The sequence below is a fragment of the Pteropus medius genome, unplaced genomic scaffold (genome assembly GCF_902729225.1).
Source record: "Pteropus medius unplaced genomic scaffold, Ma_sr-lr_union100, whole genome shotgun sequence".
NCBI classification, from domain to species: Eukaryota; Metazoa; Chordata; class Mammalia; order Chiroptera; family Pteropodidae; genus Pteropus; species Pteropus medius.
This window is the reverse complement of record NW_024342469.1, coordinates 4,264,218-4,290,700: the sequence shown is the minus strand read 5'-3', so window position 1 is coordinate 4,290,700 and position 26,483 is coordinate 4,264,218. Positions and strand designations below refer to the sequence as shown.

General features: G+C 44.1%; 1 protein-coding gene and 1 non-coding gene across 2 annotated transcripts in view; one reads left to right on the top strand and one right to left on the bottom strand.

Annotated features, from left to right (window-relative positions):
- Positions 1-26,483, bottom strand: part of EFCAB6 (EF-hand calcium binding domain 6) — a 184,416-nt gene that overhangs the window by 116,777 nt on the left and 41,156 nt on the right. The window contains exons 8-11 of the mRNA XM_039863013.1: positions 20,557-20,693; positions 16,658-16,770; positions 8,525-8,649; positions 2,893-3,041 (exon numbers count right to left, since the gene is read on the bottom strand). Of these exons, the coding sequence (XP_039718947.1) occupies positions 2,893-3,041; positions 8,525-8,649; positions 16,658-16,770; positions 20,557-20,693 (524 nt within the window). The remainder of the gene's footprint in view (positions 1-2,892; positions 3,042-8,524; positions 8,650-16,657; positions 16,771-20,556; positions 20,694-26,483) is intronic.
- LOC120603065 (5S ribosomal RNA) lies at positions 13,688-13,806 on the top strand. The gene has a single exon (XR_005652955.1). It is a non-coding gene; the product is annotated as a 5S ribosomal RNA (ribosomal RNA).

Genomic DNA, 26,483 nt, shown 5'->3' with positions numbered 1-26,483 from the left:
GGGAAATTGAATTCAGAACAAAGGAGTGAGACTTACTAAGCCACGATGAGCAAACTGCCTGGGGCCACGGGAAAACCCAAACCAGCATGGAGCGTTGTCAAAAAGAAGAAAAATGACTAATTCAGGTACTGTAGAAATAAGGCAGGATAGAAACACTAGGCAACGGTAATGTGTAAGTTGAAAGTGCTTGTTTTATTCAGGATGATAGAAATATTAACTTTAGGCTTTATAAGCTTACAACACGTTAAAATTTTAAGGGTAACCTCTGTTAAGAAAAGAAATAAAATATTTAAGTCTTAAGATCGTGGAGGGAGAAAAAATGATAAGGAAAACTCAGAACCAAATATGACAGAGAAAGAAAAAAAAGAAGGAGCTGGGCAAATCACGGAGAATACAAAATAAAGGGGTAGAAAAAATTCCAAACGCCCATCACAATAAATGGAAATGGACAAAAACTTTAGTGTTAAAAAGGCAAAGATGTTTGTTTGGGGTTTTTTAAAATACAGATACATGCTATTTTACAAGAAACACACCCAGAACATGACAACCAAAGAGTGACAGTCAAAGGTTGAGAAAAGATATATCTGACAAATACTAATAAAAAGAAAACTGTTATGGGTATTTTAATATCAGATAAGGTAGATCATAAAAGTCAGAAGGATAAAAAGGTAACTATATAATTATAAAAGAAACGGTTGACCAGGAAGATACGACAGATCGTCCAGATCTGTGCCAGGGGACATGCCTAGTTTATAACTCACAATATTCACACGTGGACATTCACCTTGCTGTGTTCTTAGCCTCCACGGCTCGCTCTGTGCGCCTGTCAGTGTGCACAGCCACTACCGCCCTGGTAGGCCGCCCTGGCATGGAGCAGTTCGTTGGTATTTCTGCATTCTTAGCACCTCCCACCATGACTGGCAGAGAAAAAGCGCTCGTTCAATGTACGTCCATTACACTTATAATTTGGAAGGCTATGAAGCCGATATGAAGAATGTCTGCAATGTGCTTTCCTATTTAAAAAGCACAATATAAAACTGTAGGTGCGCTTGGATTACAGCTACGTAAAAATTATACGTGTATGTGGCTACGAAGCTACGAAGAGAATGTTGAAAAATGAAAACAGTGAATCTGTATCTAAGGTGCATGGCGACTTTTTGTTTTTGACTTTTCTTATTGCTATTAAATTATTACTTATATAATTTTGAAAATGAAATGAAAAGAAATGGCTATATACCTTTTAGTGATGCAAGAAAGTAATTCCTAAAAATATTTCACTGTGTACAGGCAGGAGAACGAAGCCGTTCTCTAAGCCTTGGAAATATTTACTCGTAGTGGCAGTAAGCAGTGACTCTCCGGGTGCCTGGGGTGCTGAGGCAAGAAAGGGAGGCGGTGGGAAGCGGCCCAGCTGGTCTAGCTTCACACTGTTTTTCCTCTTGCTCCTCTCACGCCTCTTCTTTCTAGGTAAGAGTTTCGTAGGACGATCTTCCCATTAGCCTCAACCCTACTTCCCCCGAGAAAAGGTTCTCTCGAGTTACCTGGGCAGAAACCAGGGAAGTTAAAGGCGGTGTTCCTTACCTAGAGTTTGGTCTACATGTACCATTTCCAACTGAAAAGAAACAGGGGTCTTTGGAGAACTGGTTTGTTCCGGGCCAGGGGCGAGAGGCACACCAGAAGAGCCTGGTGCGCTGTGTCGCACCGGAAAGCAAGACGGCCATCGGAGACTACGAGGTCCCATTGAAGGGCTCAGGAGCCCACTCGGAAAGGCGCTCACGGGCCCAAATGAGACAAGTTGCGTATCAACGAGAATAACCGCTGGAATGAATTAAAACGTGTCAAATATGTTTATATTCGTGAGTTCGTAATAATATTTCTTAAGAAAAGTCACTCGTTGCTCATTTTTGGAGGATGCTAGGAAACCAACTCACTATTGTGAAAAGCAGTAATAGCGACGGGAAAGAACAGAGATCTCCTGCTTTTCTTATGCTAACGCTGCCTCGCCATCGCCAGAGGTGGAGAGGGGACTTTTCATAACAGAAAGATTCCCACCAGAAGAAGAAATGACAGATGTGGTCTATCACCACTCTACCATCTCCAGAGAATAAGCGGGTATCAGTACCATCGACGTGGCTGCTAACATCACGAAATGAGGAACAGCCAATCCACACATGCTCACCGCCCCTATGAAGTATTGTTGCCCCCGAATTGAACATGGGCCCGTATATCTATCACTTAGGAGGAGGGGGTTAGGGGGGAGACAGGAGAACACGTTAAACGTCACTGTGTGTTGCAATCGGTCAGACTGATATTGTAAGAAACTCAAGATAACAAACAATCCAGACTTCTACAAACGCCGCGCAGGGGAAATAATTAACAAGTGGAGAAGGACCCTACAGATGAAAAAGGAACTGTGGTAAATCAGTCAATTGAAATGGACAGACCTTATGTGGACCCTGACTCAAATAAATTATAAAAGAAAATATGATACAATCAGTTGAATTTGAACCCTTGACCGGATATTTACCATATTGATAATTCCATTGGGTATGAAAATGGTATTTTCACCCTGTTTTTAATAAGAGTTCTTATCTTTTAGAGACACACAGTGAGATCTTTGCAATGAAATATGATGTCTGGTATTTGCTTCAAAAGTATGTGGGGACGAGGAAAAAGGGGTGGGGCCGCAAACGAGGTGCTCGCTCCCGACAGCCTCGGAGCTGGGTCCTGGGGACCCTACTGCATTCGCTCTCTGCATCTCTTTACTTTCGCATGTGTTAAAATTTCAATCGTGAAAAAAGTCCAAAACATTAATAAAAAATAAATGAAGCTGTTCCTTATTCTCGTGGTTGACGTTTGGGAAGAAAAATGACAAGGAAATGACGGGACGCTCACCTTTTCATTAACTGGATAAAAATTCTTCGCGGTAACCGGTATACAAAGGTGTCGAGGACGATCTTGAGGTAATTCAAAGATATGCATCCACATTTGGAGGGGTCCCCCGCACTCAGGGCTTTCTCGACCCTCTCATAGGACTTCGAAAGCTGCAACAAATTAAAATTAGTGTTACATTCACAGAAGTCAGCTTCATGGAGCTATTCGACCATTTTATTTTTACTGAAACCTCTTCACACTTTCCTCTCCAAAAATTGATCAAAAAGGTTATGATGGCACGTAGCGAACTTCAAATGTTTAATTGATGAGCTCACTACAAAACAGCATCCTCAGTTACAGCTACTCAACTGACAAGGCAGCCGAGTTTCCCGGGGAAAAACAGCACATATAATATAGCTCCACCTCAAATTTCAGAGCTAAAAATACTCTGTGGATCTGCCAGTTTGATACATCTTTCTTAATATACTTTCAAATCATCTCCCTACTGTGAGCCACCCTGTTTCTCATGATTAAGTCAGGTCAATCAAACGAAAAAAGCTGGCGACATTTTATTAAAACTAGAAGCAGCTTTCATAGTAAGGGAAATTATTGATAAAGGATTGCATAAACAGTACACATCGGACATTTCTTTAATTCTTTTTTTTTTTTTAATGAGGAATTCTTACAAAGAAGCGGGGTGAATGAGCTTTGCTTGTGGGACTTCTAAAATGCAGTAAAGTAGGTTAACCACTGATTTTTATATGACTCATAAAAATACTATGAAGATGGGCTTTATTTCCAAAGGTTTTCCTGCTGCTTATTACTGAGTAACAACAATACTCTCCAATACTTACAACCCTCTTTGCTTTATCTGATTCAGTTTTCCTTGCTGATTGGGATAAGAAGATAAACAAAATAGCCACCAACTTGGTCTAAAAGGTGACTTTTTTAAAAAGCTACTGGAACATGGAAATAGATGTACAGGAGTCTCTATCCACAAAAGGAATAAGAAGCAGATTCATTAAAATTTCCTTGGAGTATACAAGAATATTGGAAATCTATGAGGAAAATCTTTGAAAATATTTGGAGACTCACAAAGCTTACGCTTCTCAGGAAGTTGTGCAAAATTAACCCCAAAGATGGCTAAATTTGCCCATCTCTCTTCCGGGAATGTGGGGTGCCTGGGAAAGACTCCTGCGGAGGGAAACCATAGCCACGTGTGGAGCAGGGCCTCGGTGTGCCTGCTGCATTAGCGAAATCCACGGTTAACGTCTTAATGGCATTTGGTCTCCAGTAAGGTTTGTTTCAGAGAGGGTTTCTGACATCTTTTTTCTTTCTTTTTCTTTCTTTTTCTTTCTTTTCTTTCTTTTCTTTCTTTCCTTTCTTTTCCTTTTCCTTTTCCTTCCTTCCTTCTTCCTTTCCTTCTTCCTTCCTTCCTTCCTTCCTTCCTTCCTTCCTTCCTTTTTCCTTTCTCTCTCTCTTCTCTTCTCTCTCTCTCTCTCTCTCTCTCTCTCTCTCTCTCTTTCTTTTTTTAAAGAGCAGGGAATGAAACAGAAGCATCATCTTGGCGACAAGTATAACCTTTTAGGAGTTTTCATTGTTATTGTTTATAATGAAACGAGAGATCAAAATGCAAGCCCTTCAGCAAAGTATCCAAAAGGACATGATGACGCCACGTTTTTTTACATGGTGTTCCCCAAACTCCCATCGTGATCATATAAACATATATCATAGTCTCACAAAAACGGGATCATTCTATTCTTTCATATTTGATGAATGCTTTCTTCATTTAACAGTCTGCCATGAAGTTTTTTTCCACAAGAACTGGGATATACTCTTAAATGACGTATGGCATGTCATCATATTATTGCGGACAAGTGAAAGGTAAACTTCATTTCCACGTTTACACATTTGATTGTTACGTTTCCCTACTCTCCGATCTAAATGAGGTCCCCTTTGTCATTCTCTCGTAACACCCTGTCCCCGTCTGTTGTACAACTCAAGAAAAACTGTCTTTATGCATGTGCGTGTTTGTCTGACATCTCTCTCCCTGATGTGCAGTCACGCACTCTTCATGAAGGGAGAGACGGTGTCTGTTTTCTTCACTGAGAATTGTCTACAAAGAAGTATAATTTGGCATGCGGTAGGCACTCGTTAAATATTTCCTAAAAATGATTTTTTTTTTCCCAAACATGTTCTAAAGAAAGGTTGAAAAATGGAAAGCGCTGCTCGACACATCAGTAAAAAGAGAAATGAAAATTAAAATCATAGCTGAGATGCCATCTCGCTTGCCTCAGACTGGTAAAGATTTTAAATCCTAACAATATCATGTCGGTGAGTACGTAGAACAACAGGAATTCTCATATGCTTCCGGTGAGAGTGTACATTGGAATTTTGAAAAGCAGTCTGACACTGCCAATTAAAGCTGAGGCGTGTGTCCCCTACAACCTAACAAGTAATTCCACTCCTAAGTGTAATTCCTGGAGAACCTTTGCACAGGCACCAGAAGATATGTACACACGCACCCACTTAACGGTTTATACCACGAAACAGAAAGCAGTTCAAACATCCATCCATAGGAGAGTGTATAATTTGTGTTTATTTAGATGATGGGAAACTGTACAGCAGTGAAAATGATAATATAGCTATATCCATAATGTAGGTGAATCACATCCTAAGCACAGAGTGAAAACGAATGGCTTTGCAACTATGCAAACATACTACAAAAAAGAAAGACAGACACAAACAAACATCGAGCAAAAGCCAAAGAACCCAATCTGTAAGGAAACAATACAAAAAAATATAAACACATCACCTGCAAAGGTTTCATTTCATTAAAAGGAACTAAATAAAAAACATGAATTCATTAAAAGAAAAGCTTGCAGACAAGATGAGAAAACAATAAAAGATATGAGAATGACTATTTCAAAGCCGAGAAAATAGAAAACAAAAATAACATCATTATCGGAATAAAAAAAACAAATTAAAAACAGCAATAAGAGACAAGGCTGAAATTAAAAGTAATGGTAAAGGAATGGCTAGAAAGAATCTCAATGAAGGCAGAGGAAGAAGACAAAATGATTAAAGCAATCCGACAGGAGATGCCAGCTATCGAGGATGGACAAAGATGGTCCAATACAAGGATAACTGGGAATACCGCTGAAAGGAGGAAAGACGGAAGAAAGATGGGGTTGGGGTGGAAGGAGAGAAGGATGGAGGCAGGGAGAAGATTTTAGTGAAACGACAAAGGCAAAATTTTTCCTGAAATGAAAGAACTGAATCTGTATGGCAAAAGCACACGCTATGCTCCAGGACGCTTGGACAAAATGCTCCGTGCCAAGGTGGCTTCGTTTTGCTTTTTAATTTCAAGGATCAAGAAAAAAACACTTTAGGTATCTGGGTTGGGGGAAAAAAATCATCTACACGAGGGAAAAGAATCAGTTGGCTTCAGGCTTCTCCTCAAGAACACCCAATGCCAGAAGACGACAGAAAAACACAACATTTCGAGGAAAAAAAAAAGTATGATGAAAGAAATTATACTCAGCCAAGTTGTTGTCCTAGTAAAAAAGCAAAAGGGAGATAGTCTTGAATATGAAAAAACAAAGGGAAAAGCACCCGTGAGCCTTCCTTAAGGAAATTACTTGACAATGAAATCAACTAACCGGGAATAAATCAAAATAAAGAACTCGAAGGGACAAGCACAGAAGCACAGCGATGCGCGGGTGATCCACAGTCCACGCAAAATGACAGCGAAGGCGAACGACGCACGGGGTTGTGGTCACAGGACAGAATGTAAATAGTATGAACTCTAAGAACAAAATACAGCACAAATTGTGAGGTGAGAGGGAGGAGTAGAAAAAAATGACGGAAGTGCCAGCCGCCTTGAGTGTCCGAGCAGGGAGCCAGCCCGCACTGTCTGTCCTGAGACGTCCTTTGACAACGCCATAATTTGTCCAACTCCTAATGGCTTTCTTAATCTCTTTCCTTGTCTCATAGTCTCTTTTGGGACTAGCGTCTCTTGTGGTAATGAAACATCTATCCATAGTTCATAAATATCTCTAGCTTCGTTTGAGGGCTTTGGGCTTTAAACTTGGCTCCGGGACTTACTGGCAAAGTCGCCTCGGGCAGCCCGCTAGACCTGTCTGTGCCTCAGTTTCCTCGCCTTGCGTCTGGGATGGTAGCAGTGCCACGGAGACTGAACAGAGCACCTGGGAGGCACTTACGACACTGCCTGGCACGTAGGCAGCCCCAGGAAATGGTTATTATGAGGGTGATGATGATGTGTTCTTCTGGTAAATTCAAAGAAATTTAAATTAAATATGCCTATTTGTTTAAAAAAAAAAAAAGAGCATGATTCTCTACTTATAAAATTATTTCTATAGATCCACCCACCCACCGATGCAGCCATCCTTCCATATAAATGAATAAAGACAGGCCTAGAATTATGTTCACTAAATGTCTTTGATTATTTCTGGATGGTAGATTTTGAGTAATTTATTACTTCCTTCTTTATACTTTTCAGAATTGCTTACTTTTTTTGTAATAGTCATGTTTTTATGAAAACAAGAAATGCATCAACAACAAGAAAAAATAAGGTTTACCAATTGACCAAGACTATATTAAGTGCTTACTTCTCCTATGCCCTGATCAACACTGGCTTTTGTTCATTTTTTCCTCATTGACAATTTTCTACTGAAAATTTTATACTAATAATTTGTAAAAGTTCTATGTATGTTAGGAACCATTATTATTTACCTGTTGTTTATGTGGCACATATTTTGCCAAGTTTATTATTTGTTTATATAGTTTCGCTGTACAAAAGCTTTTTCATTTTAATGTAGTCTAATTTATCAATCTTTTTCCTATAGTTTTGAGGCTTTAATTCATCCTTAAAAGTCTAAATTTCAAGATTAAAATTTTTTCACCCACACTGCGTATTTTCAAATTTAAATACTTGATGCATATAGAATTTATTTTGGTGTGAAGAGTGGAAGGTTATAAGCTCCTGCCCACAACATGGCTGGCTAGTGAATTATCCATTAAAAGTCACTGAACTTGCCACTCCCTGCCCCACTGCACCTTACTGAAATGCCTCACATCAAATGCTAAATTCTCATTTAAAGATTGGTTCATTATCCAACAATTGTTTTGAATCAATTTGAATGTCCATCGCTGTACCAGTGCTATATTGTCTTAATTACTATACCTTTATAAAATATTTTACATGTGATAGGAAAAGTCCTCTATTATAACTTTTCAAAAGAAAATACATGTATCTCTCCATCCAGATGTAGGGAGAGCAGGCATTTATTAGTGAATCTTCCAATCCAAGAACTAGAAAAGACCTGTTTATTTATTCAAGTTTTCCTTTATTTTACTTAAGTTGTATCATGTCTTTACATAAGCCTCAAATATTTCTGGTAAGATTTAGTATGTGAGTAGCGTGAAGGCGGTACTTAGAGTCACTCTCCCCTCACCGTTGCTATTACTGACGAATCACTAGTAGGAGATGGGGGAAGTCTCAGGGTGTGGTGAGGCGGAGGTAGGATCAAAGCTAATTTTAGAAATAACTCCAGACCTACTGGCTTTCCACAGATATCAGTTTTCTCTGTCCACATTTTGGATAATTCAGGAATCAGGAAAACCTTCTCACCTCTTGGCAAAAGGTCCTCTCAATTTCATCCAAGGAGAAGTCTTTCCAAACACTGTCGGATGAATCAGAACTGGAGAGGTGCTCCCTCCTGAAATTCTTGACTTGTAGATTCTCCCATGAGACCTCTATTAAAACCAAAGAGCTTTAGTTTATTAATATTTTCAAAGTAGATTTAAATATTATGTTTCCTCTACATCATAACCTGTCTGGCAAAAACTGAGACTTGAACAAACCAAAAACATGACGAACTATGTAATAAATGGTATTGAAGTAACTGGATGAACATTTTAGAAAAAAAAAAAATTAATCTACTTGCTATCTTATTCTAGAATAAACCTTAGAGTAAAATGTATACTAAAGTAGAATAATAAAACCATAAAAGTGGTAGAAGAAAATTAAGATGAATATTACATAAATATACCATCTTTGTATGAGAAGTCCTTTCTAAGGAACACAATAGAGTCAGAAATCATAGAAATAATGACTAGGTCTGACAATATAAATTTTTACTTTTGTTTGGTAAAAAAAACACCAAACCATACAAATAACAATGAAAGAAAAATGAGTGGGGAAAACTATTGTAATATGCATAAGAAATACAGTTAATAGGCATCATATATGAGTACTCTCATGACTCAATAAGATAAATATAAATACCCAATAGAATAATAGATTAAGGTTATAAACAGGTAATTCACATAAAAAGGATTTAAAAATCCAACAAATATATGAAAAACTGCTCAAACTCATTAGTGATTTAAAAAGTGTAATTAAAACAAGTTAACATTTTTTTCCACTTGTTATATAGGCGAGGATGAAAGGGGATGATGAAGAAAGAAATCAGTTCTATCTTGTGTATAGAAAACCTGGTACTTGAAGAGTCTTAAGTCTCCTTCGAGAACTTTATACTAAAGGAATAAAAGGACCACTCGATAAATGCATATGGGTAAGGATGCATTGTTTAAAAGACAAAAAAAAGATGATTTAACTATTCATTAATAGAGGATTGGTTTTATAAATTATGGTTCACTGAGCCCATGAAATACTACACAGATATTAAAAACAAAGGTGCCTATCTAAATTAATAGATGTGGAATTTTTTTCTTTGATATATTGTTTCATGATTGAAAGAAAAGACGACTAGCATGATTTAATTTTCATTTTAATGCTTATTTTGTGTATTTGCCTATCCATCCATCCATCCATCCATCCATCCATCCATCCATCCATCCATGTATCAGAAACAAAATCTAGGAGGATAATACACCAAAAAGAAGACAGTGGTAGGATTACAAGGGATTGTTATTTTGTGTTTATGTGTTGTTGTTTTTTTTTTTTGCAACAACCATGTATTGCTTTTATAATAAAAGAGAATAAAATAAATCTAAAATATAGCCATTTTCTTTCTCAAAGCCGACTGCAAAGAATCACAAATGGTTTCCCAGATTTATTTCCTAAAATGTCTGTAAATAAGCTTCACTCAAATTAAGCACACTTACAACTACTCAGCTGCAGTGAACAAACTGCCATCATCTGGAATTCCATTTCTTATCTAAAAAAAAAAAAGAAGAAAAAGAAAAGGAAAAAGCCTCCCGCAGTAGACCCTCTGGCTACATAATAAAGTAAAAAGCCAGTCCTCAGAAGGCGGTCTGAACTCTGGGGCCTCAGCGGACCGAGCTTTTGAAACATGGGCTCTGGGAACATGGAAGCTGCCCCCTCACTGAGAGGCGAGGAAGCCAAGCCACGAGCCAGGATCGAACTTGGCCAGCCACACAGAGGTTCCCGGCCGCAGCTTTCTGACAGTGTGTCTTCTGCTTCCTCCGCTCTGGGGGGCACTGGTGCGCTAATGACATCCACAGCAACACGTGGGCCCTGGAGGCTGGAGGGCCGGCTAAGGCGTGAAGCCGGCCCCCAGGAGCTCCCTGTGCAGGAACTCCCGCAGCCCCGGCCGCTGTAAGGGCCTGGCGACAGAGCTCCGTGATGCCACGGCTGATGCCTTCTCCCTCGTCACAGTCATGCCAGGTTTCACTCTTCGGTGCAGCTGAGTGATGCCTGCCACCTTCTGTTACTCCCTACACCTCCTCTGAAGGATACCTGCTGAGCCAGAATGAGCTAGGGCAGATATCCAAGCTTAAGCGGCTACCTCGGCCTGCTGTGAGCACGGCTAAAAGGGAATGACCCTCAGGGTCATTTCTGTGTGTGCCCAAATGGATGCTGCTTGATAAGCGTGATGATGACGGCTTATGAAGAGTGCAAATGTAGCAAAAACAGAAATATGTACAATTGAAAAAACGTTGCTCTCTATCTAGACATTTGTAGATAACGGGTCGCAGCAAATGCCTGTACTAGAGACACCCTTACGGAGGTAAGAACAACAGCAAGCCCGTAAACAGCTCTGGGTGATTAGTCCTGGCAATATCACATTTCCCCCACACATTAGAAAATTTCGTCCTAATCATTCCTAATTCATAGAAAATAGAAAAGCAGGAGTTCATATTAGAAATAGAAATGTACACAAAGAGGTACGTGGAATCAGGCACTCACTTATAAAAGTGAACTTTTGGAACAAAGGCAAGTGACATATATTTTAAAATTAAAGCTCTTAAGAATATCTCCCCCCAAATTCTAAGACTATCACACAGAAAACAAATACTATCAAAACACGAGTAAGTAAACATTTCAATCTAGAAACATTAGAAACAGTATAGAAGGTATTTATCTGCCCACGGGCATCAAGGCTGGAGTGCCAAGGAGAGCATTTCTCAGTGGGAGCTCCAAGTCCCTTAAAACTCAGAAACTTTGAAACAGTATAAGGGTGAGGAGTGTCGACTCTGGAAACCCACTGCCTGGGTTCAATGACCGGCTCTGCAACCTTCAGTTAGTAGCCATCGACCCTGTGCTTCAGTTTCCCATTCACAAAAAGAGACAGAAAATAGTATCTATGCTGCCTATGGCATCCTGGCCACGAGGACAAGATGATGACTGCACGCCTGGCACGCAGTAGACATACAATATATTTAAAGTACACAAGGAAAAAAATCTGAGCCCATGATTTTATACCCAGACGAACTGATTTTTTTTACTGTAAAGTCTACATACATCACGAACATGTAAGAAATCAGAGAATACCATTTCCGTGGGCACTTCCTAAGGAATCTACTAAAATGACTAGAGAGACAAATAAGAAAGAAGCGAGCGAGCAGACGTGACAAAGGTTCTCACTCCGGAGGTGGCCGTCTCGTGGAAGCTGAGTTGGTGAAAGAGGAAGACCTACTCCTTAATGGCTTACGCAGAAAGAAATCAGCCGATATACTTAAACCTAGAAATGACCTTTGAACTGTTCCATAGAAGTCACTGTCTTCTTTGTTGGGTTATCACCCTGGGAAGCTGTCTGGACTCCTTGGCTTTTCCCAAAGCAAGTTAGTAAGGTAGGAATTCAAACTAGCCAACCCATGGTCCAAATAAAATAATTTCCATTTCTGACGATGTACGGTGATGTTAACTAAAGGTAATGTGGTAATCATTCAGCAACATAAGCCTATATCGCATTATCATGTTGTATACCAAAAATTAATACAGTGTTTTAATTCAATTCAATTAATTAAAGTTCAATGATATAAATAAGTTAATTAAATTAAAAAAATAATTTCCATTACGATCCAACCCAGAAAGGATACATCAATACCATAAGATTCACCCACTGGGGCTGAGGCTTTTGAACTGGCAGGATGGCCATGGGTATGATGAACAGCTGGTTTTCGTGATTCATCCTTTCCCGCTACACCAATAAACAGGCCTTTGTTTTGACAGCCTCGGTGTAGAGTTTTAATATGATGTGGCCAGAGCCCCAAACTACTATATCTTTAATTTAGAACAACCACAAAAAAGATTTTGCCTTCTAAGTGAAGGATTTGAATTTCAATTATGAAAGTTCTAAGTATGTTTTCAATAGGAAAATAGGCATAAGTAAGATTTTATTTTTAAATGATCTCTATAAATAGGGATAGAAGACAGACTGGATGAGGCCAGTGCTGTAGGCAACACTACCAGTTAGGAGGCAGCAATGAGAAGTTGAACTCATGCTGCAGAAACAGAAATATACAGAAGAATATACATGCATCTCATATTTAATCCAACCAAAGATGTCTTTCATTGTGAGATGTATCATTGTCTTATGAATCCCCAATAAAGGGGATTCTAATTAATGATAAAATGAAAAAAATGAGACATCCATGGTGAACTGAAATTCTCTTACAGAACTTGCCTTCTTACAATACTTAATAACATATGCAAAAGAAAAAGATAGCAAAAATTGGCAAAAAAAAAAAAATTACCAGCATAAACTGAAGCAAAAAAAACTTAATATGGGCAGCCAGAAAGCTTTGCTTCCAATTGTGTTAGACTGGCTCATATTGAACCAATCCGCCAGCAGATAACAATTATACACTCTGGCCAAAACCGAAACAAACAAACAGAAAGACTATCTGAAGGCACTGGAAAGCAACTGACATAAACTGGAATTAACACTTGGAAGCACAGAATAACACTCATTGAGTTTCTTGTTATGTGGCCTTTTGCCTGAGGGCAAGTCACAGATGGAACCATGCTAAGTGGCTAGAATTTGGAAATAAACCCAGGGTCTTACTGGTTTTAGGAATCAGAAAACAGAGCTTAGGAATACCACAGCATTTGGAAAGGAGCGGGGTAAAGCCCAAAGTGAAAGGCATAGAGGAAGCTCTCTGGCCTGCGAATGCACTCTGCCAAAATCTCTGGCTGACCCCCTGAACCACAGACGTGTAGAGCAGATAACAAGAAACCCAGCCGAGGCTAAAATAGCAGAGATTTCAGGTGTTAACTCCCTCAAGGAAGACAAAGATTAAAATTTAAGTGCAGCCAAGTAAACTCTCTGCTAAAACAAAAACTTAAATTCTTCAGAGGAACATAATAGAATCCAGAGTCTCTACAATGCAAAATTTACTGTATCTAGGATAAGTTCCAAAACTGATACAGAGGGAGGAAAAAAAAAAACCCATGAAACTGTGATCCATATTTTAAAAAAATGCATTTGATAAAGACCAAACTTTGAGATGACCTAAATGTTGGAATTAGAAGGTAAAAAATTTTAAAGCATTTAAAAATTTTAAATTTAAAAATGGTGTTTGAGTCTACAGCCATGCCACCCTGAACAAGCCTGATCCCATTTGATCTCGGAAGCTAAGCAGGGTTGGGCCTGGTTAGTACTTGGATGGGAGACCATCTAGGAAGACCAGGTGCTATAGACGTAAAAAATAAAAAATAAGGGATTGTAAGCTGACAAGGTCCTTGCCGTCTGTGAGGTCAACCAAGAGTTGCCTCACCCAAAAAAATAAAAATAAAATAAAAATAATACAAATAAATAAAAATGGCGTTTGAGAATGTAAAGGAAATTATACTCCCACTGAATGAACACAGGAACTGTCAGCAGAACAACAGAAGTTGTAGCAATGTATTCCGTGTTTGCAGCGTATGTAAAGTACAATGCATGGCAGGGATAGAACAAAGGACAGGAGGGGAGAGTTGGGAAGACGTTGTTGTCACTTCCCTACGGTCACGTGAATTAGCATATTATTTGAAGGTAGATTCTGATTCATTAAAAATGTGATGAAATAAAACACTCAATTTATCCAAATTTCTTGAAATTGTGTGAACTCTACAGGAAATGTCAGGGGAGAGGATAGGTGGATAGAGAAGGAAGAAGAGGAGCATAATGCAAAAAGGCAAAGATCCCCTTTTGGAAGAAAAGGAACTCAAGGTACAAAATTACTTTACAGAACATCTTAATTAGAACATAAATTCAATAAAAGAAGATGATAAACAACAAAATGAGATGAAAAGTAATATAGTAGACCAAAGGAATATAAGAGTAATAAAGCAGACACAGCAAGGAATAAAACAGACCTAAAATGACAGGTTCAGATAAAAGACCTAAGGTGATCATCGAGAATACAGAGGAAAAAGACGAAGAGGATAAAGTGCTTTGAGAGAATGTAATTGATATAGAAGACAGAAACAATCCAACGGAAGAATAATTTGTGCCACTGAAGTTAAAAATCTGAAAAATAGAACAGAAGATATTCAAAGATACATAATAGCATCAAAAAACGGACATAAAGAAATAATTGAATTTGCAGATTGAAAATACATCGCGTTTTGGAAAATTGATACAGAAAGCTCAACACCAAGATTCATCTTAGCCATACGACTGAAACTCAAGGATAAATAATTCTTTGGGCAATGAGCTGTAACCAAGGAGAAACATTCTACAAATGTATCTCTTTCCATCTGTCCCTCCTCTCCACGGATCTGCCTGGAAAGGGGCCGGGATTAATGCTGAGTGGTTATTTCTGGGTGTTTAGGACTGGTTTGATCGCTGACGTCATTGTTATACCCCTCTGGTTCCATGCCCACCTCACGTGGCTGCGGCGAAATGAAAAGAGACGGTACAGAAACATGCTTGGCCTGGTGCCTGGCACGCGGCACTGGGTGGGGCCAACTGTATGGCGATCGAATTGGCATATAAACTTTTTTGTGATGAGAGCCCTTCCCAATCAGGCTAGATGCCACCTTCTATCCCACTTGGGCTAACTGCACAGCCCATGCTTCAGACAAACATGTCCCCCCCGAGGGCTCACTCTCTCGGTATCTGTCACACATATCGGTGAGCCCTGGTCCTGCCAAGGTGCCTCCCAGCTCTTAAGTGGCCACCCCTCTTCCTCCTGTGAACACCCCATGACATCTGCTCTCTCTCACAGGCATTTAAATAGCTCGTTTGGGAGCTGAGCAGCTCAAATCCCAACTCCATCACAAACTAGCTGTGTGACGTTGGGAAATTCATCTGTAACCCACGTGTCCAAGTTTTTTCACCTGAAAAAGAGAATACTAATACCTGCCCCACACAGCTACTGAAGGAAATCAAAATTAAAATCAAGGTGTATAAAGTATCTACATAGCGCAATAAAGAGATGCTTGTTATTATTCTTTTTTATGTGACTTATTTTATCTTACCTGCTCTATTTAATATGTATGTTACTAAATATGTTCACAACATATCTGCCCTATATTATATAGTAATACACACACACACACACGCTTCTTAAAGATAGATTACTTGGTTTTGTAACCAATGAAGGGCCTAGTAGTAGAGGACCCGCACATGAACTAACAAAACGTAGGGACAAAAGGGTCCTTGAAAGATTACTTGTCTAGTAACTTCCCAAACTTGGGAGGCTTTAAAGAGCAGAGTCCTGGAGTCTCCTATAAGCTGTCTTGGTGAGTGAAACCGAGATGAAATCTGAAAATGTGTCATGTTTGAGCTTGCTAGTGAAGCAGATCTGAGACTCAGAGAAGGTGCTCGGTGAATTTCCATTGCGCTGAATTAAGCTGAAACCACACAGTGACGACCCCTCTGGAAGGAGCCAGTCACAGGTGGTAACCTCTGAGGCAAGAAACCACTTGCCTCTGACGACCAAAGGACTGAAAGGGAGACTCTCCAGTGGCGTCCCTCACACACGCATCCTTGGGGAACTGCTCTCCCCAGGACCCCCTAGCAGGTGGACCGCTCTGGGCGCTGTGTCCATGTGGCCAGCGTGGAGAAAGGACACTTCCTGAGGTTACAGGCCCAACCACAGCCTGGCTGTGTGTGGCCGGTCCGGCTGTAGGAACGGCTTGATGCTATCTGCCCTTTAATGATAAGATTTTCCCCCATCGTTAAAGGAATAACATGTTCACTATCAAAAGATTTTGAAAATACAGAAGCAGCAGAAAGGGCCACACAACACCCAAGACACGTTACTTAAAGACGATCTGGAGGTTGGAACGTCCCTGCAATCATTCGCTGGTGCTCCGCACACGTTTCCATGGCACTGGGAACCTCACGGCTCGTGGGGCCCGCTGTGCTGTGCGGGTGTGCTGGACTCACCCTCTTCCTTCTATTAGGCACGTGTGTTATTGTCGTAAATCACGATGCCGTGACTACCTTTGGGGACAATGCTTTTTCCACGTTTGGCAGTATTCTTGCAGGACAGGTTCACAGGAGAGGGACCGCCACGGCAAAGGATGTCGAAACCTTTAGCTATGTACTTTAAAAATGCGTACCTTGGTTTCCCACAGAATACCTAAGGTTCAAGTTGTTATTTATACTGAGGTTCTTCAAAAAGACGATATAATCCACTGTGGTATCTTTATCGATGTTGTACTGTTGTGCAAACCTAAAATAGAAATATGCCTTAGTGATCGGGAAAGTACGATAGAGACTCTAAAATGAAGAGAGATTTTGCTAGGGTGCCCTCTACCCCGGGGCTGATGTCCATTTTAAGGGGAGATTTTGCTAGGGTGCCCTCTACCCCGGGGCTGATGTCCATTTTAACGCGCGTTTCTAGCTGCAGCTCAGACGAAAAGTAAGCCTCAGGACGCGCACCATGCTTTATTTAAAAACGCAAGAAGATCACTTTACTCAGCCCAGCGGCGGCTACATACAGGCTTGAGTGGGACAGGGACGTCTCAGCCTGCAACGCCACAGGGGGCGGCCAGGGCTTATGCTGCACGGGAGCCACTTCTGCACTCAGAGCAAAAAGAGGTCCCACTTTCCTTTAATAATTGGGGGGAATGGATCTGGGCCAGGAGACAGTTAACAAAGTTTCTATAACCAGAGAAACCTAGAGCTGGTGGAAGGGAAAACCTAGCCTATCTTCTTGACCAAGCATATCATTCCATCAGAGAAACTGAGGCCCAAGACGACATACTGCTTCAAAGCAGTCAGCTGTGGCAGGTGGGAGGGGAGGGGGCTGTCTTGGCATTTTCTACGATTTCTGTAAATACAAAGAAAATTTTTATGCATATGCAACGTTTCGCCTTGGAATATATTGAGATACTCTTTTTTTTTTTTTTAAGTTAAGATAAATAGGATGTTTGGAATTGTTTTCCAATTATTCAAATCTGCCACTTGATAAATGGTTTTCTAGACAATTTCTGCATTATTACATTTATAAAAAAAATGGACAGTTTTTAAATGTTTGGTTACATTATCTCCACATGTGTTGGTTTCTATAATTACCCAATTTCATGCTGCTTTCTAAAAATTTAGTAATTATCACTGAAAGTATTTGTTATTTTTGTTTTCCAAATTTAACAAAGAGTAATGTCATGTATTCATTTCAGTGCATACCTTTTTCCACTTTGATGAATCTTGTCTATTGTTCTAATAAGAAAAATTAGCTTGAGATATGATAGCTGCCAGATGTTAACACTGAAACTCTTGAAATAGCTCCATCTTTCATCCACAGTGTCTGTCTTGTGAAAAGAAGGCTGTAAGCTCGGGACCCCAGAAGCGGCACCTAGTGTTCTCCCTTTTGAGTGGCAGCCCTAGAGAAAGCGCTGGCTACGCTGCTGCTCCGGGAAAATGTCACATGCTGACAAAAATCTCGTCTCCAGCTTTCTGGTTTACAGGTACTGGCTTCTGAGAGGATCCCGGCCTCGCCTAATGCCCGGCCCGCCCACATTCACAACAGCTGCCACGTATTCACTGGGCACAGACAGACATAATTCGTGCTAATGTTCCTACAGATGAAATTTCAAAAACGAAGCCCCTGTACTGCCCACGCACGCAGTGTCTCAAAAGGCTTTCTGACAAGAATAAAGGCCTGGGAGACAGAAGCATTCCTGAGATGCAACAAGCAAAGCTATGTTCCCAGGGACCCGAGCTCTAGGCAGGAGAACTCACACGTCTGCAGAGACCCAGGCCTACGACTTCAGGGGCAAAGGGAAGGACGCCAATAGCCCCATAAACCTCTTCGTTGTCACCACCTGGACCTGTGCCTGGGCTTCAAGCATCAGTTCAGGCAGCGGGCTGACCTCTAGTGAGCAAGTGAGTTTTTCAGGCTGCTCATAAACTGTTTCACCTGGGTGTGAGCACTTTGGCCTGCAGGCAATGGAGGGTAGGTAGGGCAGTGTGAGTCGGGAAAGGAAAAACAAAACCCAGCGGGTCTCAGGATCCTCCAATTAAGCATAAAATCCTGCTTCTGTAGACTGGATGATGTTCTGCAGCCTAACCAAAGCTGTTTATCGAAGAGTAAAGGGTACTGATGGGATCTTTACGGTTATGATATCGTCATCGTGAATCGAGCACCTTCTATGTGCCTGGTGCATCACTGGCATACTTTGTATCTTACGTGGAATCTTTGGACCAGTCCTGCAAGGCGGGCTTCTCAGTCTCCATTTCTTTAAGAGAAAACTGAGCCTCAGAGAGGCCGGGGAGCCTCCCGAGGCCCTAGAACCAGGCAGGGCACAGCCCTGACTCCCAGCGTGCCTGACTTCAAAGCCCAGGCCCCTCCCCCCACACCTGGCGCCCATGGCTGATATTAAATAGAAAGCTGTTACATTTCAAAAAAAGCGGGGGTGGGGGGATTCAAAAATGCATTGTGTTTCCTGCTCAAAACTAAAAAGGCAAAGTTAATACTGAAGCAGCTTCTCAAGGAAAGAGTATATTCTTGAGCCTCAACAAGAAAAACATTAAAGCAATTGAAGAAATGGGCTACTTTGATCTTTTGCATTTCCATTCTAAAGGAAAGCAATTCTATTAAGTTTCTCAAATCTTATGAAAACGGTATTGTTTTTGAGGCTTAAGAAAATCTCGAATAAAAATTTGTGGAGTTCTTTATTATTCAATACTTATGAGATGGGGAAACAGACAGTAACATTTTTTATAGATTTACTAGGTTGGAGACTGCAGTGCCAAACACAAGGTTTATTGTCAAATAAAACACTGTTTTGTTTTTTGATTGCCTGTTTTAAAAGAGTGTTGCTTCTGTTCTATAATTGCGTGCACAAAATTATTTAATTTGTTTTGTTTGGATCTTATTCTGGACACTTTCCCAGCCGGAAAGATGTAAAAATTAAAACATCTATTATGGCTTTTATATTCTGAGGTGGGTTATAAAGAGGAAAAAAGAAGAAATTATTCAAAAGACTAGGAAATATCCATTTTTCAAAAAGTCTCCCGCTTTCTTTTAAAAGTCTCATGCTTTTCAGACCCTGCAGTGCCCATGGCATGGGCACATGCCCTCTTGACTTCCTGCCACAGAAGCAATCTCGTCCGCTCCTGGCGGAAGCCACGTCTTTATGTAAGGAACCACAGCGACATATTTTAATAGCGATTTACAACTGCAGGCTCGGTACTTTTGTTAGTGGCCTGGCAGATATTCAGAGAAGGGGGAAAGACAGGAGGAGGGAGAATGTCACCCCGTTAAGTGCTGTGAACATCAAGTTAAACAGGGACCCACCCTAGACTGGCTTGAACACAAAACTCAAGTAGCTACAGACGCCAAAATGTCTGGCTTCTTCTACATGATCTGGAGTTTACTGGAGGCTCAAAAAAATGCTCGTGCCAGCTTCCACACACTGCCCTCGAGTCAGGAGCAGGTGGCAGTGGCTTTCAAACACGAAAGAACAGCTAAATGTTCAGTTATTCACTGTCCCCTGCTGCGACGCCCGCCACCCCCACCCCAACCTCAGCCGGAATAGTCCTCAGAGGAAAATTAAGTTTTGGTTGTTATACCAGGATGCAATAGGGAACACATCGACGGATGAATAAACCCTGAAACGCGTCCTTCTCCTCCTAACCCCAGGCTTTGAGTAAAAGTCAGCTGTGAGCTGGCAACACATGGGGCGGAGGGTGTGGTGCCAGCCAGGAAAAGAGAGACGGGCTGGTGACGGATCGCTTAAATAATCGCGATGCACTAAGTCTGCAGACCAGATGACGCTCGCGCCCCAGGGCACTTAAGGAATTGGAACCGCTGGCTCTCATATTTCTGAGAATCCGTGGAGCGCACGTGGAGAATGCGGGAGAAAGGCCAAATGACGAGCGCCTCTTTTAAAAGCCGTGCGGACACAGGAGGCAGGAGGCAGGGTCGTGCTGGGCGCACTGCGCCCGATGTCCCGTTTGGAAACTGGGTTCGAGTTCCACTGAGCGGTCGCTCGCCACGCCATCACTCACTTACTTTTTGAATTCATCGTCTTCCATCTTCAGACAGAAGGTCTCCAGAACCCTCCTCAGCTCGTGCAGTTGGATCAGACCGGTCTTGTTCGCGTCGATGAGCTTAAGAGCTTTGATAACAGTTTTAATGTTTTTGAAAATCTGTGTATAAAAGTGATTTAGGAAAAGTCAAAAGATCCGGTGTTGAAAACCAAAACGGTCATTTAAAAAAAGTGAAAGTTTTTAAATGCTTCTTATAAAATAAAATGCTTTCAAAAACTAACAGTCGTAGGTACTGCAAAATGACATGTCTATGGGAAAAGAAGAGAACACTTTGCATTTATCGAATGTTTTCAAGGCCATTTTCTCTGTAAACGGTCTTAGTAGGTTTTTAAGAAACGCTTCCTGATGTAAAGCAGTAAATCTCATACACAATTCGTTCCCTTGTAAGCCATACGAAAAATCTTTTTTGTTAATTGATACTTAAAAACTACAGTTCTGGCATACCTGGACTTGTACAATTTTTATTTTTCGTGGCTATATGCAAACTAGGAACTAAGAGCTGAATGAAAAATACGACTATATTTCAACTCCTCTGAATTTTTAAAAGATATTACAGAGAAGTTTTATAGAGATCTTTCCCAAATTCAGCAAATGTATCTTTATTGGGCACACGAACGTGGCAAGTATTGGGACAGGCCCCATGGGGACGCAGAGAGCCATGAGCTGTGCTTTGCCCTTAAGCTACTTACACTGAGAGTCGAGAAACACCCACTGGGACGCTACATGTGCTGAGCACGGAGCCACGTGGCTGCCTCCTCCCAACCCACGGGAAGACAGTACGACCACGACCCTACTTTTCGATAAAATTGAGGTTCGGGGAGGCTACATGAGTCACCCAACATCACCCTGCTAGATGCTGATCAATCCTTTAACTACGCCACCTTGCAGAGGAGATAAGACATAGAAGTAAATGGGCCCTGGGAACAAGAGCCGAATGACAGAGACGCACGAGGAGCTGTGGGCCTTCGCAGGAGAGAGCAAGCACTCAGCCAGAGCCCTCTGCGGGCTTCCTGCAGGAGGTGGCATCTGAGCTAGGAGGGGTGGCTGGGTGCTGACTGCACCAGCACTGGGCGACCTCCCAGGCTGGCGGGAGGGCGTTCTCCACAGCAGGGTGTGAGGCCAAGACGGGACTGTGGAGGAAGAGCGATGAGCGGCCGGGAGGGCCGGATCCTGGACAGTCTGGTTCTCCCGTCCTGTCCCGGACCAAGTCCAAGTGCAGCCGGATTCTGAGGGAAATGCGTTCCGGCTGGAGAGGACGGGCCCTCGAGCTCTCACCTGGCTGCCCCTACTCGAGACCACTGGCCAGCCATGGCCCCTCCCACCCCCACGCCCATGTCCTCGGGCATCTTTGCTCCCCTCACCACACTTACTCCTGGAGCTTGCCTGTGGCTTTAAAGACCAGCTGGTGGCTCTCAGAGGTCTGTCCCCAGCCCCAGCGTCAATGTGAGCCCCGGTTAGGATGTCCAACTGAGTGCCTAGCGACATCAACCTTGAGAGCCTAGCAGACACCCCAGGTTCACCAAACACCACCTGCCCCAGCCCCCATCCCGGGACACGGCAGACCCTCCCTGCCAGGCCCTCCTCACGTCCCATACCCGGTCCATCGCGAGAGCCTAGCAGCCCTCCTTCTGCGGGGCGATGTAAGGGCCTCCCAGCTGGTCTTCCAGTTCCCACACTGAACTCAGCTATCCCTCCACACAGCGGCCAAGGCATCCGGTGTAAATGAGCGTCTGAGCGTGGCCCCCTCTGCCCAGAGCCCTCCAGAGGCGCCATCGCATCCAGGTGCAGACCAGCTCCCGCCGTAACCTGTGGGCCGCTCAGACTGGCTCGTGGCAGCGCTCCCGCCCCACCTCCCCCAGCTGCCCAGCCCAGGCCTTCGCATGCCCTGGACCGCCCCCCTCGGGCCCCTGCCTCCTGCCCCAAGGCCCTCGCATTTGCTGTTCCTTCTGCCTGGAACATTCTTCCCCAGAGCCGCTGGCTCCTCCCCTACTTCATTCAGGTCTTGGCCCAAGTGTCACCTCACCAATAAGGCCCCCCTTGACCACACCTGTACGTTAGGGCCCCACCCCCAACCCTCGTTTCCTCTTTGAAGCACTTCTCACAAATGAACGTAACACTTGTCTGCAGTGACTGTCCCCGGGCAACTGTGCTTCCTGAGAGCAGCGTGCTGATCACCACTTCACCCCGGGGCCCAGAACAGCAGCTGGCAGAGTGCGCAGGCTCAGGAAGCACTTGTTTGAGTGGATCGATGAGTCCATCTTCCTTTCGCTTGCTGGGAAAAAGGCCACACTGAGGGAGCCTGGTTACACACCTGCAAATACCTCCTCGGGCCAATGTCAAATGCAATAAAGATGACAATAATATAATTGCACAAATAGTAATTGAATGTCGGCTGCGCGCAAAGTCTGTGCTAAGCGGCACGCACGCCTCCCACTTCTCACAAGCAGAGGGCCCTGGCTGAGACCAAGTTAGCATCCGAAACTGAGGGTACCAAGCGAGGAAGAACGGGCGTGGCATCGGCCGGCGGAGTGTCCACCTCAGCTCTGTCACTTCTCTGAGAGAACAGAGCCCCAGCCACAGGCACTTGCTTCCAGCACCCAGGCCGCGGCCACGTCCCGATTCGCTGCCCCCGTGGAACGAAGGGCATGAGGCGCTGTGCTTTCTAACACCCCGGAGCAGCCCGCGCAGATCCCCAGCGTGGACTGTGGGAGGGAAGGCAGCTGGCACAGAACCCACGCCCGCCAGAGGTATGTCTCCAGGTTCCTTACCGTGTGTCAGACCAAAGTTTGGCAGGATCCGAAGCGAGCTGCACATGGTGAGGCTTATCAGAGGCAACTAAGTTAGGGCCGCGGTGCGTGAGCCTCGTCCCGTGCGGGAGAGAAGAAAAAGGCATGAAGGACAACATGGCGGGGGTCACAGTGACCATGCCGCGCCCCGCCCCACTTCCCCGCTGCCTTGTAAAGGGAGAAGAGCATGGGAGGGGAAAAGGGAAAGAGGGTGGTGTGGAACATCCACGCCTTTCGAGGCCAGCTAGACATCTGCCATTTTGGTGTAACTGGGACAAGTCAGCACTAGGAGCCAATCGTCTCTGAGCCTCCTGTTTACCTGACCCTCCACCCCAGCTCTGCTCTCGTGATCACGAGCTCCTGCCCCCACAGGCCCTGGCTCATACGTACTGCACCACTTCAGGTCACAAGCACAGCAGGGCCCGCGTGGGCTGGACAGTCCTCGCCTTGGCCCAGCCTGCCAAGCCCTACAGGGTCTGACCGGCCCCTCAGGCCTTCTCGACCTCACCTCACCCCTCCTGCTCTCGCCTCCCACTCCGCTCCGGGTCCTGGGCTCCTTGCTGCTCACACACACCACACACTCACTGCCCAAGACGGCGGCCCGGCCTCCTGCTGGACAGCGCCCCCACTCCGCCCTCCTGCGGCCCCGGTCCTGCCTCCGCCACCTGCCCGTGCTGAAGCACAAACTCATCCTGCCCTCACCACTCCCTTCGTTTCTCTCCTCTGCATTCACCCACACCTGGACGGGCCACCTGGACGGGCCACGTTTCTTTCTCTGTTGGTTGTCTTTCTTCCTCCGCTGAAATGAAAACTCCGGGGAGGAGGACTTGGTTTTGTTGCCGCTGCATCGTGGGGCCTAGGACAGCACCTGGAAAGTGCGTGCCCGCCAGTATTTGCAGAGCGAGTCACCACGCTGTGACTGCTGCCGGAGGCCCTGCCTACACCTGCCACTGTCCCCTCTGGGGCAGGATCCGGTGGCTTCCCTTGCTGCTTTCCCTAGTCCATTTCCATCTGATCACTGGCTCCCTGACTTCTGTCTTGACATCTTGGTGTAGTTCTGCCTGGATCTGGTACCCAGCTCCAGGCTCTCCATCCCTACCCTTCAGACTCCCACTGCTCTGAGGTAGGAGTGGAGACGCCGAATCCACGAATCCACAGGGGAGAGGGGAAAACGGTGCGAGTTAACGATAGGACAAGGGCCACTGTCTCTTGCTTCCTCCCTGCAACGCCAGTGCCCATCTCAGAAAAGAAGATGCGGTCTTGGCCGTGACTGCCAGAGCCGGGCCTGAGAAAGGGCGCTCTCCTAGCTGCACCCCCATCCCCGCTCCACTCCCTATGGGAGCCCGACTTCCTTTCCCGCGTTCCAGGGGTGGCAAACTCTTGCCCACTGCCTATTTCGTTCGCCTGCAAGCTAACATTAGTTCCTGAATTTTTATATGGTTGGAAAAATCGAAAGAATGATATTTTCTGACATGTGAAAGTTATGTAAATTTCAAATTTCAGGATCCTAAGTAAATGTAACTGGCGCCCACCTACACCATTTATTTACATATTGCCTCTGACTACTTCTCCACATGGGCAGAGTTGAGCAAGTGGGCAGAACAGCCGGTCTCCAAAGATAAAAATGTTTACTACCTTTACCGCGTAAGTCTACGACCCTTGTTCCGCCCTGGGTGGTAAGTGTCGGGGGCTTTACGTACACACACACACACACAAGCAGAGGCACCGAGGATTCAGAAAGCCAGAAGAAGAGCGAGGTACAACTTTAAAGACTCAGGCGCCAGGAAATGGGCCTCTTCGGAAGTCGCCCAAAGTCTTCTCTGCCCAGCCACCTTCCTTACCCCTGTGTCAGACTCGGTCCCGGCCCGTCACAGGCAGCCAGGCCCCACAGTTTGGGGCAGGATAGTGCATTCCCAGCCATAGGCTCTGAAATGAGACTCGGAACGCCAGCTCCACGCCATTACACAGGTGACCTGGAACGGCGGCCTGACTCCTCTCAACTCCGTTTCCTCATCTGTGAAATGCGGGTGAACGAGGTGCTGCAGCGGTGTGTGGGTGAGGTGAATGAGCGCGTGTGTGCCGGTGCTTCACGGGGACATGCTTAGCAAATGTGGTGTGATACAACTGCTGACTGCGACCGAAGGCCGAGGACAGATCCACGTAAGCAGAAGCCACACACTCGTGTGGGAGAACAGTAAGTGGCTGAGCCAGCACAACTACCCCCAACCCCAGCAAACTCCTCCGACCCCTTCGCTGCCCTGCTGCCTAGTCTAAGTTAACATAAGCCTTGAGAAGGCAGAAGGCCTCGAGTGGGCAAGAGTCTGGGGCTAAGAACAGAGCCTAGATCAATGACTGTTTGTTGAGTGGATGAACAGATGGGTAATGGGTGGAATGAGGGATGATGGAGTGATGGAGTGATGGAGGGATGGAGGGATGGAGGATGATGAAGGATGGAAGATGGAGGATGGATGATAGATAGATAGATAGATAGATGATAGATAAATAGATAGATGGATGGATAGATAGATGGATAGATGGATAGATGGATGGATGGACAGACAGACAAATGATGAGTAGATAAATGGATAGATGTATGGATGGACAGAGGAAAGGGTAGATGATGGGTGGGTGGATGGATGGACGGACAGGGCAACTGCAGCGTTCATGGGGAGGAAGCTTTCATAAGCCAAGGAAATCCTTGCATAGACAGGAGAGGTGCCTGAAAAAGGGCAGGTGGGCATCTATTGCCCAGTGGACTCAGTGATCTGCTCTGCATCTTCCCAGGGACAGGAACCAAGAATTGGACAGAGACAAGGAAGCAGGGCAGGAGGGGTGGATTAGAGCAATCTGCATGCCTATTATCGCATGGAAAGGACAAGTGGACTTTCCACGGGTTAAGTGGAGATCAAGAAAGATAGAAGCTTGAATTGTCCTGCTCCCAGGGGCTGCTCATAGGTGAGGGGACGTGAGCAGCCTGGAGTAGAGCTGAGAAGGAGAGGGGCTGACCCAGAGCTGACCGTCCTCGCCAGGAAACAATTTGGTTCGAGGCCTCCGGAGCGCTGATCGCTCCCCACATGCCCTGTGGGTGAGCAGCCTTGCCGTG